This window comes from Rhinoderma darwinii, chromosome 5 (assembly GCF_050947455.1).
Source record: "Rhinoderma darwinii isolate aRhiDar2 chromosome 5, aRhiDar2.hap1, whole genome shotgun sequence".
Lineage (NCBI taxonomy): Eukaryota > Metazoa > Chordata > Amphibia > Anura > Rhinodermatidae > Rhinoderma > Rhinoderma darwinii.
Window position 1 is genome coordinate 186,369,227 of NC_134691.1, and position 13,645 is coordinate 186,382,871.

Consider the following 13,645-nt stretch of genomic DNA (forward strand, 5'->3'; position numbering starts at 1 on the left):
CTATTTTTTGACGGCCGGTTTTCCCAGCCGTCAAAAAATCGGTCGTGTGAATAGCCCCATTAGGGGTCTATTATTCCTAATGCAGCCGGGTGCCAGCCGATTTATGAACGGCCGGCACCCGGCCGGGAAACCCTGTCGTGTGAATGAGGCCTTAGACAGCAGAGGACTTTCTCCAACCTTCTATTTAGGCAGTAGAAATATTAACTGCACTTTAGTATACATAAATCTGCTTATGTAGAATATATGCTCGTTCCAGTATAAATGACACATACTTTTTGCATATTACATGTCCAAGTACAGGGAACTCCATATGCATTTGTGTATATGAAATATGTGTTCATTCCACTATAAAGTATACATATATTCTGCTATTTCCAGGTTATCAGGAACAGGAAATCCCATAGGCATTTACCTATAAGAAAAATGTGGTCATTCCACTACACATACGTTCAGCAAACACAGGTAAAAACTCAGTATACCTCTCTTTATAGTTTCCCCAATTAGTAATAATGTTCATTGTTTTTTTAGTACGTCCCGTCGGTCCGAGCTGAAATAATAATAGTTCTAGTATAATTCCGTGTAGAATTGGACCCACCACGGCAGACAACACGTCCTATAGTCCACTGTACAGAGAACCGGCACCACACTCCTCTCACAGCGCCTGAGGCACTGAGCGGCTCCGCCAGCAGAGTATTGATATATGAGTAGTACTGAGAGGGTGTGGCCAATAGGAGACTGCGCCTCTATCCGGTGACATGTGACACTGTATGGGGGCGTGACTCTGCCATCCCGTGTAGTGCGGCAGAGAAAGAACTACACGAGGGAAAAGATGGGGCCGGTCTACGTGTTACTTGTGGCCGCCATTCTTTACCGACTGAGCACCGGGAGCGAAGCCGCCGTCACCGGCACATTATCTCCGCATGCGAGCGGCCATATAAGCCCGAACAGCGCTGCCTCCAGCCCGGTCCCTTCCGGAGTAGACCTAGTACTAGCGGTGAGAAGTCGGAGCGAAAACTTGCTTCTTCTTTTTCAGCGCTACGGCGAGAATAACCAGAGCCTGACCTTGGCCGGCTTCCAGCAACTGTTCCGCAACCTCCTTGCCGAGACGCCGAAAAGCATTCCAAATAAACACAATTCCAATGACACAATTCGACACCACCACCACCATCATCCCCATCATCACCATCCGCATCATCCCCATCCGCATCATCACGATCATCATCATGACACGTCCGTAGCCTCTCCTTCCGAGCACGGCCGCACTTCTTGTGAGGAGACTAGGAAGAAGCGGCATGTCACGTCTCCAGAGAGGTCGGCCAGCGGTTCGGGCACAACTGATCTGCCAGTCGGGGCTCAAGTAGAGGTAAGGATTGCCCTAGAAGAGGGAGGTGTAAATGTCCTATTTAATTTTTCATTAAGTTATACTTGTCTTAATAAAGGCATCGTTGACATTGCGTTTTTGCACTATGTTTAGTGTGTACGCCTGGAAAGCTCCCGATTTAAACGCCAAATGTGTCCATAGGGCACCATTAGCCCGAAGGCGGTCTTAAAAAGGCTCTGTCACCACATTATAAGTGCCCGGTCTCCTACATAAGGAGATCGGCGCTATAATGTAGGTGACCGCAGTGCTAGATCCTTATGTGCTGTCTTATACTAACACATTAACAATACTGAAGTGTTTAGACAGTGAATAGACATCCCACGGGATGTCTATTCACAATCTCTGCACTTTGTTACTCTGTCTGTGGGGTAGTTACAGCAGAGGAAGCGTAATCTCGCGAGATCTCGCTGTAAATGACCGGTTACAACGAGATCACGCTTCCTCTGCTGTAACTACCATAGAAACAGTACACCACGTGCTTTTCTGTTTACAAACATACAGAGTGTCATAATGATGGCGGCTGCGCGAAAATCACGCAGCCACGCATCATATGCTGATGACACACGGAGCTTTTATGGACCTTATGCGTGCGCAAAACGCTGCGTTTTTTGCGCGCGCAAAACGCACACGCTCGTGTTAATCCGGCCTAACAGTTCCATCTGTCATCAGTAGACTATAGTAGTCATGGGCTTTTCATGACGTATGGCTTTAAACCGATGCCATTATAGCCTAGGGGTACGAATGCCACTATATCGGTTACCTCACAGACATCCGTTTAGCTTATACGTCTTGCCATCTGTCACCCATACACTTTTATGGCATCTGTTCAACGTAAGCTGGGTGACAGCCTCGCGTGAATCGCCAACAGCCGCTATATTGGATGTCATCTAGCCTGCCCAGAAAGAGCTGTAACTAAAGCCGACCACACACACGTATATAGAGGGTAGTTGGTAGATCCTGGTGTCTGGCAGCTACTTATCTCCCTCCTTCCACATACATAACATGTCAGGGGTGACCGCTATCTTTTTGTATTGACAACCAACTAATATTTAAGTTTTTTGTGACTCCATTGGTTTACATTTCTCCTTTGATTCCAGTGTTTGAATGCCTCCAGACTGCTGACACTGCATGGTATGGACATGCAGATGCTACTTGGTGTAGATGAGTTTAGCTACATATGTCCAGCTATTATCAATCAGATTGACAGGAAGCCCTGCCTAATTAATAATGAGAAGAAAGTGGTGGCAGAAGTTGTATACTCCAAGAAAGTAGGTAAGGACACCGTTTTACGTCCCTCTGAACTCACTCTTAGATCTACAAGGATAACTGATGCCATTTGTCTGAAATACTACAAATTGGCAGAATGTAAAGGGTAACTCTAATTTGCAGGGTTCTTTCTGAAAAATAATCTGGAGTTCTTCTTAATATGTTATTTACAACTCCATTGCTCCCACCACAAACCATAAAAAAGCAGTATAGTCAGTGGAATTTTCTGTTTATGATTGCCCTGAGATGATATCATCCTATTTACCTGCTACCGTAACCTGAGTGTCACAGAGAAGTCCGTATCATAAAAAATCGTGCTAACTTTTACCTTTTGGACAAGGTTCTCTACATACTAGTATAGAATATTTGTCCTAAATGTATATTATTTTCCAACCCCATTTACGTTGCCATAACTAATGCCCCATGCACACGACCATAAACGTGGACGGTAACACGGTCTGCGGGTTTTACGGACCCATTCAGTTCTATTGGCTGCGGACACCTTTCCGTATCGCTACTGATGGGTGTCTGTGCCGGGAATTATGGAGCATGTCTGTTTTTTTGTATGGGAGCAATGCCCGAAAATGCGGGCGGCCGTCAGTAGACGGCCATGCCTGCAATCGTGGGCCACGATTACGGGCACGGGCACGGTCGTGTGCACGGGGCCTTACACCGATAAACCTACATAAGTGGAAACAAATATATTATGGAGACAGGTGTGTATTTTTTGTTTATGAAACATTTTAAATTCTTCCAAAGTAACTTTTATTTATCTTTGGCTCCTGTGAATATGTATTAAATGTCTGTCTGTGCAAGGAGTTCAGTATGAATATTCGTTTTAGTAGCTCAATCTCCACATGGCATAAATTACTTTCCACTAAGATTTGATGTCTCAAAGACCACCTTTTTATGTTGCTGCCATGTCTCATTGGTAGAAAAGAACCCCACCAGTTGCCTATGCTACCCCCTTAAGGCCATGTGCACGCGTTTCAGTATTGATTCCACACAGAAAATCTGTATCTTTGAAGTGGAAAATATACTCTGCATGTGCACATGACGTAAATGCTAAAGACTAACTGCAAGGGGGGGGGGGGGCAGTGAGGAGGAACGGATGGCTCAGGACCCCCGTTGTAGTGATTAGTGATGGTCCCAGTCACCAGACCCTTATCGCCACGTATCCTGTCACTTCATTCAATGTCTATTGAACTGACGGAAACAGCACTGTACTTGGTTGTCCTATTGATTCCGTCAAAACAACGTAACCCGTTCACAACGGTTACAAACGGAAGCAATTAGCAAAGTTTCCGTCACCATTGAGATCAACGGTGATGCAAACGGAAGCTAAGGTTTTAGTTTGCCTTTCCGTTGAGGGGTTAACCCGACGGAACCCTTCAACGGAAGGGCAACACTGATGTGAACAGGGCCTTAGTTGTGAATCTTCTGTATTCAAAAGCACATCACTTGTCTCTCCAATAATTGACGGCCAAATAATGTGTAAAGGCATATATATATCAGCCCCAAAGTGGTTTTCCCATCTTGGACATTTATGGCATATCCACAGGATATGCCATAAATGTCCGATAGATGCAGGTCCCACCTATCTAATCACACCTAATCACTCTTCTACTTTGCTCGGCTTCTGCTGCTTCCCGGCCACTTCCTGATTAGGTGGTCGGGAGTTACTAAAACAGCCGAGCTCGCTGATCTACACTGTTTCTGTAACTCCCATAGAAGAGAATGGGCATTACGGAAATAACACAGCCGTGTAGTTCGCCATGCTACTCGGTTTCCATAACTTCCATTCACTTCCATGGGAGTTAGGGAAACTAGCTCAGCAAGCTCGGCTGCTTCTATAACTCCCGACCACCTCATCGGGATGCAGCGGGAGCCGAGTAAGGTAGAGCAGGGTTTAGAGGGCCCCGTTCTAAAGATAGGTGCGGGTCTAAGAGCTGGGACTGGCATCTATCTGACATTTATGGCATATCCTGTGGATATGTCATAAATGTCCAAGATGGATCGGCTTTGAGCACTAATGTGTTTACAGTAAGTTTCTGGACGAATAACATGATATTTTTTTTTTTTGACAGCATGGATTGGTGGCTTTATAGCCATCACTATTATTAGTGTACTGTCTTTACTGGGAATCGTCTTGGTTCCTCTGATGAACAAAGTCTTCTTCAAGTTTCTGTTAAGTTTTTTGGTGGCACTGGCAGTCGGCGCTTTAAGTGGAGATGCATTTTTACACCTTCTTCCACATGTAAGTAATTCTTCGTTTTATATGTAAAGTCTTCTGTTAAAGTGAGTGTATTTACATTAAGCAGTATGTATTCCTGTAGCATAACAAGTCAGAAAAGTAACATAGCTTGTTATGGAGCCCATATTGTGCCTCCAATGACACACAGGATTTGTTTTTACGGGTATTGTATGGAGCCCAAAAAATTGTTCCATGTTGTAGTAGCGGCGTTCTCCCCAAGCAATGCTTCTGGGGAACAATCCAATTTTTTGGAATTAGTCTATGAAAATGAAAATCTTAATTTGTTCTGAAAAAACGTAGACCTTTTTAATTTTTACAAGGAATAAAGAATAAAAAGCACCCTTAGATTTGTAAAGCATCTTCTCCCGATTACTGCAATACCCCATATGTGGTAATATACTGCTGTTTGGACCCACGGCAGGGCTTAGAAGCGAAAGAGCGCCATTTGGATTTTGGAGCGCAGATTTTGCTGGAATGGCTTTTGGTGCCATGTCACGTTTGCAACGCCCTCGAGGGATCAAAACAGTGGAAACACCCCAAAAGTGACCCCATTTAGAAAATTACACCCCTCAATGAATTTTTCTAGGGGTATAATGAGCATTTTGACCCCACAGTTTTTGCAGTATTTAGTGGAATTAGACCGTGAAAATGAATATCAACTTTTTTGTCCACTAAAATGTTGAATTTTTTACATTTTCACAAGGGATAAAGGAGAAATAGCCACCCAACATTTGTAAAGCGATTTCTCCAGAGTACGGCAATACCCCACATGTGGTAAATGTTTTTTATTAGAAATTAATTAGCCATTTCAGGTCTGATGGTTTTTTTGCTTTTTCATTTTTGTTTTTCACTACCCGCCTTCCAAGAGCTATAACTTTTTTATTTTAAACAGAGTGGTATGAGGGCTTATTTTATGCGGGAGGAATTGTAGTTTCTTTTGACACCATAAAGTAGTATATAACGTACTGGGAAACTAAAAGTAAAATTCTTTGCTGGCTGAAATTAGAAAAAAATGCGATTCCTCCATTTGTTTTTTGGGTTTCGTCTTTACGGCTTTCACCGTGCAGTGAAAACTACAACTTAACTTTATTCTGCGGCTCAATACGATTATGGTGATTTAAATTAAGGCCTCATGCACACGACAGTAGTGTTTTTCTGGTCCGCAAATTCCAGGACCGTGTTCCGTGAAATGTCCTCCGCAGTTCATCCGTATGTAATCCGCAGTTCATCCGTATGTAATCCGCAAAATGCGGATAAAAAAAAAGCCTAGGTAAAACAGGATGACGACAGAACTCATTCCAGGTCGTCGCCTAGCAACACTTCCGCAAATCTGCAAACTGCGGTTGACACACGTTGTACCCGAATTTTCCACGGGCCCATTGACTTCTATGGGCATGTCCGCATCGAATTTGCGGGCCGTAATAAGACATGTCCTGAGTTTGTGCGGCCCGGATTTGCGGACATGCGGGGACCTGTGAAAACACGGATAGTGTGTATGGACCCATAGAAATGAATGGGTCCGCAATTCTCCCGTGGATTTTCGGGGGAATTGCGGACGCAAAAACACGTTCGTGTGCATGGGGCCTAAGTTATATAGGTTTCTTTATATTTTACTACTTTTACAAAGAAAAAACTATTTGTTAAAAAAAAAAAATGTTTTTAATCACCATATTCTGAGAGCCATAACTTTTTTTTATTTTTTGGTTGATTGAGCACTGTGAGGGCTTATTTTCGGCGGGATGAGCTGTAGCTTTTACTGGTACCATATATTGGTACCTACAACTTCTTGATCACTTTTTATTCCAAAAATTTTTTAGAGCGAAGATGACCAAAAAAACGCTATTTTGGAAGTTTGAAAATCTTTATTACTTACGGCGTTCCCAGTGAGCTCTAAATGACATTTTACTTTACTCTGCCGGTCGATACGATTACGGCTAAACCATATGTATATAGTTTTTTTTATGTTTTGCAGCGTTTGTACAATAAAATCACTTTTTTTTTATTTATTTTTTTATAAAACTAAATTTTTTTGTGTCCCCATATTCTGAGAGGCATAACTTTTTTTTTTTTTTTTTTATTTATTTATTTTTTTTCAGTCAGAAAAGCTGAGTAAGGGCTTCTTTTTTTTTTTTTTTTCTGACAGGGTGCACCGCGAGCGAGGAAGTAACCTCCTGCGATGACTTTATAGTTACTGAGTAGTGCGGCTAGGGGTTAAGCTGCATGCATACTTGTGTTCAGGATTTCCATACTCCAGTTCATTTTGTCCTTAATGAACCACAAATGGGTTTTTGTTCCAATTTTTGGTAATTATGGACTGATGGGAGAATGGATCTCCTGAAAGCAAGTATTCATGTAGTCTTGAAGAGGAACTATCCGTTTGGAGAAAAGCTCAGGAAGTGAGAGTAGATTAAATGATCATCATTTTCTCATCTATATATATCATTATCAAAGATAATTTTTTAGGGGGAGGAGCAGAGTCTATACAGCCTTGTGCTCAGATCTGGCCAGCAGTAGGGAGCGAGTTAATCGATTTTTCATTATCTTGTCGATTCACCGATTTGCTGTTCCATAGAATACAATAAGAAAAAGGTATTTAAGAAAAATTGAGGGAATCTAAAGTGAATAGTAAAGAGGCACTGTCACCATGTTATAAGTGCCCTATTTCCTACATGGTCTAAAGTAAAAATACGCCCACTTGGGCATTAAGAAACTAATTAGCATAAAGCTAAAATCGCTCCTAATGTGGTTAAAATAGATAGTTTTTCTAAATAAAAAGCACTGCTGTCGTTACAGTATAAGCGCCGATCTCCTTATGTAGGAGATAGGGCACTTATAATGTGGTGACAGAGTCTCTTTAAACCTGGTGAATTAATTTCCCCAATGCATCCTAATGAACGGCACATCAGCAAAACACAAATTAGCTTGCCTCCAGCCAGGAGCCTGAACTTTACTTAGCACTGAATATTGTTATTTTATGAGCCATGTAATAAAATTTCCCTGCTAGAGGAGGAGGATACAGCTACTTGTAAAGGGTTATCTGCTAGAAGAGGACAGAGCTGCTTGTAAAGGATTAATCTGAATCTCTCAGTACATACACACATAGTCAGCAGCAGTTACTGAGGAGAAAGTGGGAAAGAAGCTGTGACAGGATTTACCTTCCTTGTATCAGTGGTGATTCTAGTGAGTGACTCTTCAGTATAACCAGCAGCCTCCTCCTCCTGCTGCTCCTCCTCTATCTGCTCCATCATACACAGGAATCCATCTCGCGTCTGCAAATATAACATCCAGCTTGAATTAGGTCAGCAGCAGAGATCTCCCCTGTACACATGCTGCAGCCCCCTCACAGAGGACTCCCAGCTTTGAAGCAGGAAGTCTCACACCGCAGTCAAAATCTTGAGATATTTCGGCACTGGGGGAGCGGCAGCTCATGAATACGCTGGACTCCTTCCCATTGCTCGCATTGCGCTGTAGCATTTAAAATGTAAGTTATCCTAAATCACTAAACTATCTTACCTGAGTAACAGACCGCTGGAATCGGCGTGTCTGGCACTACTTTATGCTGCACACAGGGCAGCATAAAGTCAGTGACAGGTTCCATTTAAAGGGAACAACGTAGTATTTACATTTTAAGTTGTAAAGCTGATAAGAATGGTGTTGAGTGACACATACTGATAAGAGGTCAGCTTCACTTGGGAGGTTACTGAAATACCTGCAGTGTTGCTAAACATGCATTAAAGAGGCTCTGTCACCAGATTATAAGTGCCCTATCTCCTACATAATCTGATTGGCGCTGTAATGTAGATAACAGAAGTGGTTTTTATTTTGAAAAACGATGATTTTTTAGCAAGTTATGAGCTTGTTTAGATTTATACTAATGAGTTTCTTAATGGACAACTGGGCGTGTTTTTACTTTTGACCAACTGGGTGTTGTACAGGAGTGTATGAGGCTGACCAATCAGTGTCATACACTTCTCATTGTTCCAGCCCAGCATGATCCACAGCACAGTGTGATTGTGCAGTGAAAGAAGCTGGGCTGGAACAATGAGAAGTGTATGACACTGGTCACTGATTGGTCAGCCTCTTACACTCCTCTGTACAACACCCAGTTGGTAAAAAGTAAAAACACGCCCAGTTGTCCATTGAGAAACTCATTAGCATAAATCTAAACTAGCTCATAACTTGCTAAAAAATGATCGTTTTTCAAAATAAAAACCACTGCTGTTATCTACATTACAGCGCCGATCAGATTATGTAGGAGATAGAGCACTTATAATCTGGTGACAGAGCCTCTTTAACTGAGGCCCTATACACACGACCGTAAAAATCGTCCATAGTTACGGTCCGCAATTACGGACCCATTCAGTTCTATTGGCCACAGACACCTTCCTGTATATTTGAGGGGAGGTGTCTGGGCCGTAGAATGTTTAGAAAATGATGGAACATGTTCATTTGCTTTTATACGGGCCGTGCTCCCATACTTTGTATGGGCGCACCGGCCGAAAATGAGTGGCTATCCGCGGCCGGCTGTGCCCATAATCGCGGGCCGTGATTCCGGGCACGGCCGTGTGCATGGGGCCTGAGAAATAACTTTAAGCCTACCGTGTGTCTCCTGAGAAATATAGAGAGCAGCCACCAGCATCTTCAGATGCACTGCAGTCGGACAAGCATCAAGTCCTCTTTGTTTCACAATTAGTCCCTAGCAGTCAGATCCCTGCTGGCCCTACATTTATGGCATATCTTAATCCATAATAAAGTTTTAAAGGTAATAGTTTTTCGCTCTATTCAATTTATAAGCATCGTTGTAAGTTACAACAGGGTCAACAGTGCTGGAGTAAGTCATGCTTTGTAGTGTTTGGTTTATAAATCAGAACATAAAAATAATTTAACCTTAACCCCTTCCCGACATCTGCCATATATGTACGGCGCAAGGTGACGCATGGAGCAGGCTGATTGCCTGGTTTGATGACTACTCCGTTCTCCTTTTATTACTTGGATGCCGTGGTCAATAGCGACCGTTGCATCTAAGCCTTTAGACAGAGGAGGGAGAGCCCCCTCTGTCACACCTATGACGTGAACACGGGGTGCCGAGGGTTTGTTATGGTAGTCAGGGGTCTTAATGGCAGGGCCACTTTACCGTACGTTGAGCGCCATAAAAATAAAACACCAAAAAACAATGGAGAAATTGCTGGGTTTTTTTTCCATTCCCCCCACAACATTTAGAAAAAATAAAAAAATCTCACTACATTATGATACACCAAATGGTGCCATTAAAAAATACAACTCATCCCACAAAAACATTAAAACACTCACACGGCTGTGTTGACAGATAAATATGAAAAGTTATGGCCCTTGGAAGGCTGGAATGATAAACGAAAATTGAAAAATGACTGCTGCGGGAAGGGGATAAAACAGAAGTGCAGATGTTGACTGAAATTAATTTAAAGGGGTTTTACTTTCAGGCACATTTATGACATATATCCACAGGATATGTCATAAATGTCAGATAGATGTGGGTCCCACCTCTGGGACCCGTTCCAATATCTAGAACGGGGCCCTGTACTTCCACTTTGTTTCTGCTGAAGCGTGTAATTTCCGACTGTTAGATGAAAACCGCGTAGCTCGCATGCTACGCTGTTTCCGTAACTGCCATTCACTACTATGGTAGTTATGGAAACTATCCGTCCACAATCTTCTAGGTTTCCTACATTTCACCACCCAGCTAGAACATTATGGAGAACACCATCAATTCCTTTAAAGTGTAACTAAATCTTTAAAAAAACTTTTGGCATGCCAGTGACATGTCAGGCGTTTTGATCAGTGAGGGTACCAAGAACTGAGACCCCTACGATCATTAAAACGAAGCAGTAGAAACGCTGTGCCGCTTTGTTTCAGATCGGCTTTCTTTGGAAAGCCAAGCAAGCGGTGTACGGACTTAAAGACTTTCTTTTGAGCCGTACACTGATCCGAGGAAAGCCGATCAGAAACGAAGCGGTGCAGTGCTCACCTGAGCTCTTTTGCCACATCGTTTTAGCGACTGGTGGGGGGTATCCGTGTTTGGACCTCCACCAATTTGTAAAGCAATGCCCTAAACCTGTGATGAACAAAAAGAAAAACTACTGGCATAGATATATTGTATGTGGGTATGTATATAACTTATTTTTATTTATTTTTTCCAGTCCCATTCAAAACATTTCCATAGCCATGATGGATTTGTGAATAAAACTCATGAAGATGAAGACGATGAAAAAAGTCCTCACTTGGATGCAACGTTAAAGGGTGTGACAGTCCTGGGTGGTCTCTATTTTATGTTCCTTGTGGAGCATTTGATCACATTGATAAAGCAATATAAAGACCGAAAACAAAAGGTACAAATCTTTGACAAATATGCTGTACATTATTTACAGAATGTTGCTTTATCCCTTTATGAATTACAATATACTGGTCATTTCTAGCATGTCTGCTATTTACTGCAAAGAATTGTCTATTCATGCAGCACCATCAATTTCCATATTGCCTTACATAGCATAATATTGGGATAACCTATATTTTAACAATTACAAAACAATGTTTCCAACAGTGTTCCCTAACCATTCTGTATCTATATCCTGACTCCTTCTGACTTAAACCTCTGAGCGTCTAATAGTGACTACAATGATATTTAATACCGCTTATACCATGCTCCATATTATTATTGTTTACTTACGTATATATTTTAATATATTTTGCCCATGATTTTATTTTTTGTATCTACTCCGTAACCTTTGTTATGGGGCAGTGTTGACACCTGCCAATCGTGGTACACAAGTCCTATTTAATAGGACACGTGCATGATACTTGTCGGGCGGTTTCTTTAAATACTTTTGAGACAGACTCTTGCCGGATGGGTGCCTCAAACTGTCTCACACCCGGCGTGCAGGAGCGTCTCTCCACACCCAATATCAGATCAGGAGGACGAAAGGGGCGCAGGACAACCCCCTTAAAGAGGCTCTGTCACCACATTATAAGTGCCCTATCTCCTACATAAGGAGATCGGCGCTATAATGTAGGTGACAGCAGTGCTTTTTATTTAAAAAAACCAATCTATTTTCATCACTTTATTAGCGATTTTCGATTTATTCTAATGAGTGTCTTAATGCCAAAGTGGGCGTGTTTTTACTTTAGACCAAGTGGGCGTTGTACAGAGGAGTGTATGACACAGACGAATCAGCGTCATGCACTCCTCTCCATTCATTTAGTCAGAGCATAGGGATCCTGCTAGATCCTTATGTGCTGTCTTATACTAACACATTAACGATACTGAAGTGTTTGGACAGTGAATAGACATTCCACGGGATGTCTATTCACAATCTCTGCACTTCGTTAATGTGTCTGGTAGTTACAGCAGAGCACAGCGTAATCTCGCGAGATTACGCTGTAGATGACAGGTTACAACGAGAGTACGCTGTGCTCTGCATACACTCCTGCATACACTCCTCTGTACAACGCCCACTTGGTCTAAAGTAAAAACACGCCCACTTGGGCAAAAGTAAAAACACGCCCACTTGGGCAAAAGTAAAAACACGCCCACTTGGGCAAAAGTAAAAACACGCCCACTTGGGCAAAAGTAAAAACACGCCCACTTCGGCATTTAGCAACTCATTAGCATAAATCTAAAATCGCTAATAAAGTGGTGAAAATAGATCGTTTTTTAAATAAAAAGCACTGTTGTCATCTACACTATAGCGCCCATTTCCTTATATAGGAGATAGAGCACTTATGATGTGGTGACAGTCTCTTTAAATAGGAAATACACTTTTATCAAACTTTTGATATGTGCTGAGACCCCCACTGTTGCTAAAACGAAGGTGCTCTCAGCTGTGCGCTTTGCTCCCTCAGCTGTGATCAGCGCTTGTCGTCAGGCTGTGGACAGCTCTCGTAGACCTTCTATGTAAGCTGTTTTCAGCTTGACAGGGAGCGTCAATCAAAGGTGTAAGGCTAAGTGCTTTTGCACCTTCGTTTCAGCAACGGTGGGGGCGACAGCATCTGGACTCGCACCGATCCAAACTTTTGATATGTCTCTTAAACATCAAAAGTTTAATGAAAGTGTAGTAACGCTTTAAGTTTTAATATAGGAGCTTTTTTTTTTTTCTGTGCGGTGAGAAACCACGCTTCTACTTTTCCTTCTTAAACATAAGCACGGCTCCTCACTAAATTCTTACCTGCTCTCCTCTTACTTCTGATCATGGAGGGGGAAAGTTATGGGTTTACGGGAGAGATGAGGAGCTATGCTTATTAATGCTTCACTTACCAGGAGCCTACTGCAGGGAGTGTGGCCTCCAAGGAGTGGGAATTAAGAGTGGGTGACTTGTTTGACGCTGGAGAAGAAGGCAGCAGCCTCAATGATGTGTCACCAAATGTTCTGGTCTAGCAGATAGACCCACAAGCCACACAGCAGGGGCTCGCGACCCATGGGTTGGGGAACGCTAGTTTACAAGAAATGAGCACTGCCCTTGATCGGTAGGAGACCTGCTTATATAAGCTTACAATCTATAAGGAATAGTGAATAGATATTAGATGAGGAGAGTTAATATACCGCTCTAGTCACGTCAGATGAGGCAGTGTTAGATCAACAATTAAGGAACTCTTTAGGCCAAGGTATATGCTTGCCAGATGAGGTATGTTTTTTTTTTTTTTTCTCTTTTTTTTTTTTTTTTCATTGTTTGTCTGAAGGTTTATAGCGTTTTAGAAGGAATGGGGGAGTTCCA

General features: G+C 42.5%; 1 protein-coding gene across 1 annotated transcript in view; it reads left to right on the forward strand.

The window, feature by feature from the left end:
• Window positions 1-763: 763 nt before the first annotated feature.
• The window catches only part of SLC39A6 (solute carrier family 39 member 6), a 39,139-nt gene continuing 26,257 nt past the window's right edge, over window positions 764-13,645 (forward strand). Inside the window, exons 1-4 of the mRNA XM_075826789.1 lie at window positions 764-1,363; window positions 2,479-2,653; window positions 4,735-4,904; window positions 11,078-11,266. Of these exons, the coding sequence (XP_075682904.1) occupies window positions 830-1,363; window positions 2,479-2,653; window positions 4,735-4,904; window positions 11,078-11,266 (1,068 nt within the window). The 5' untranslated portion in view covers window positions 764-829. The remainder of the gene's footprint in view (window positions 1,364-2,478; window positions 2,654-4,734; window positions 4,905-11,077; window positions 11,267-13,645) is intronic.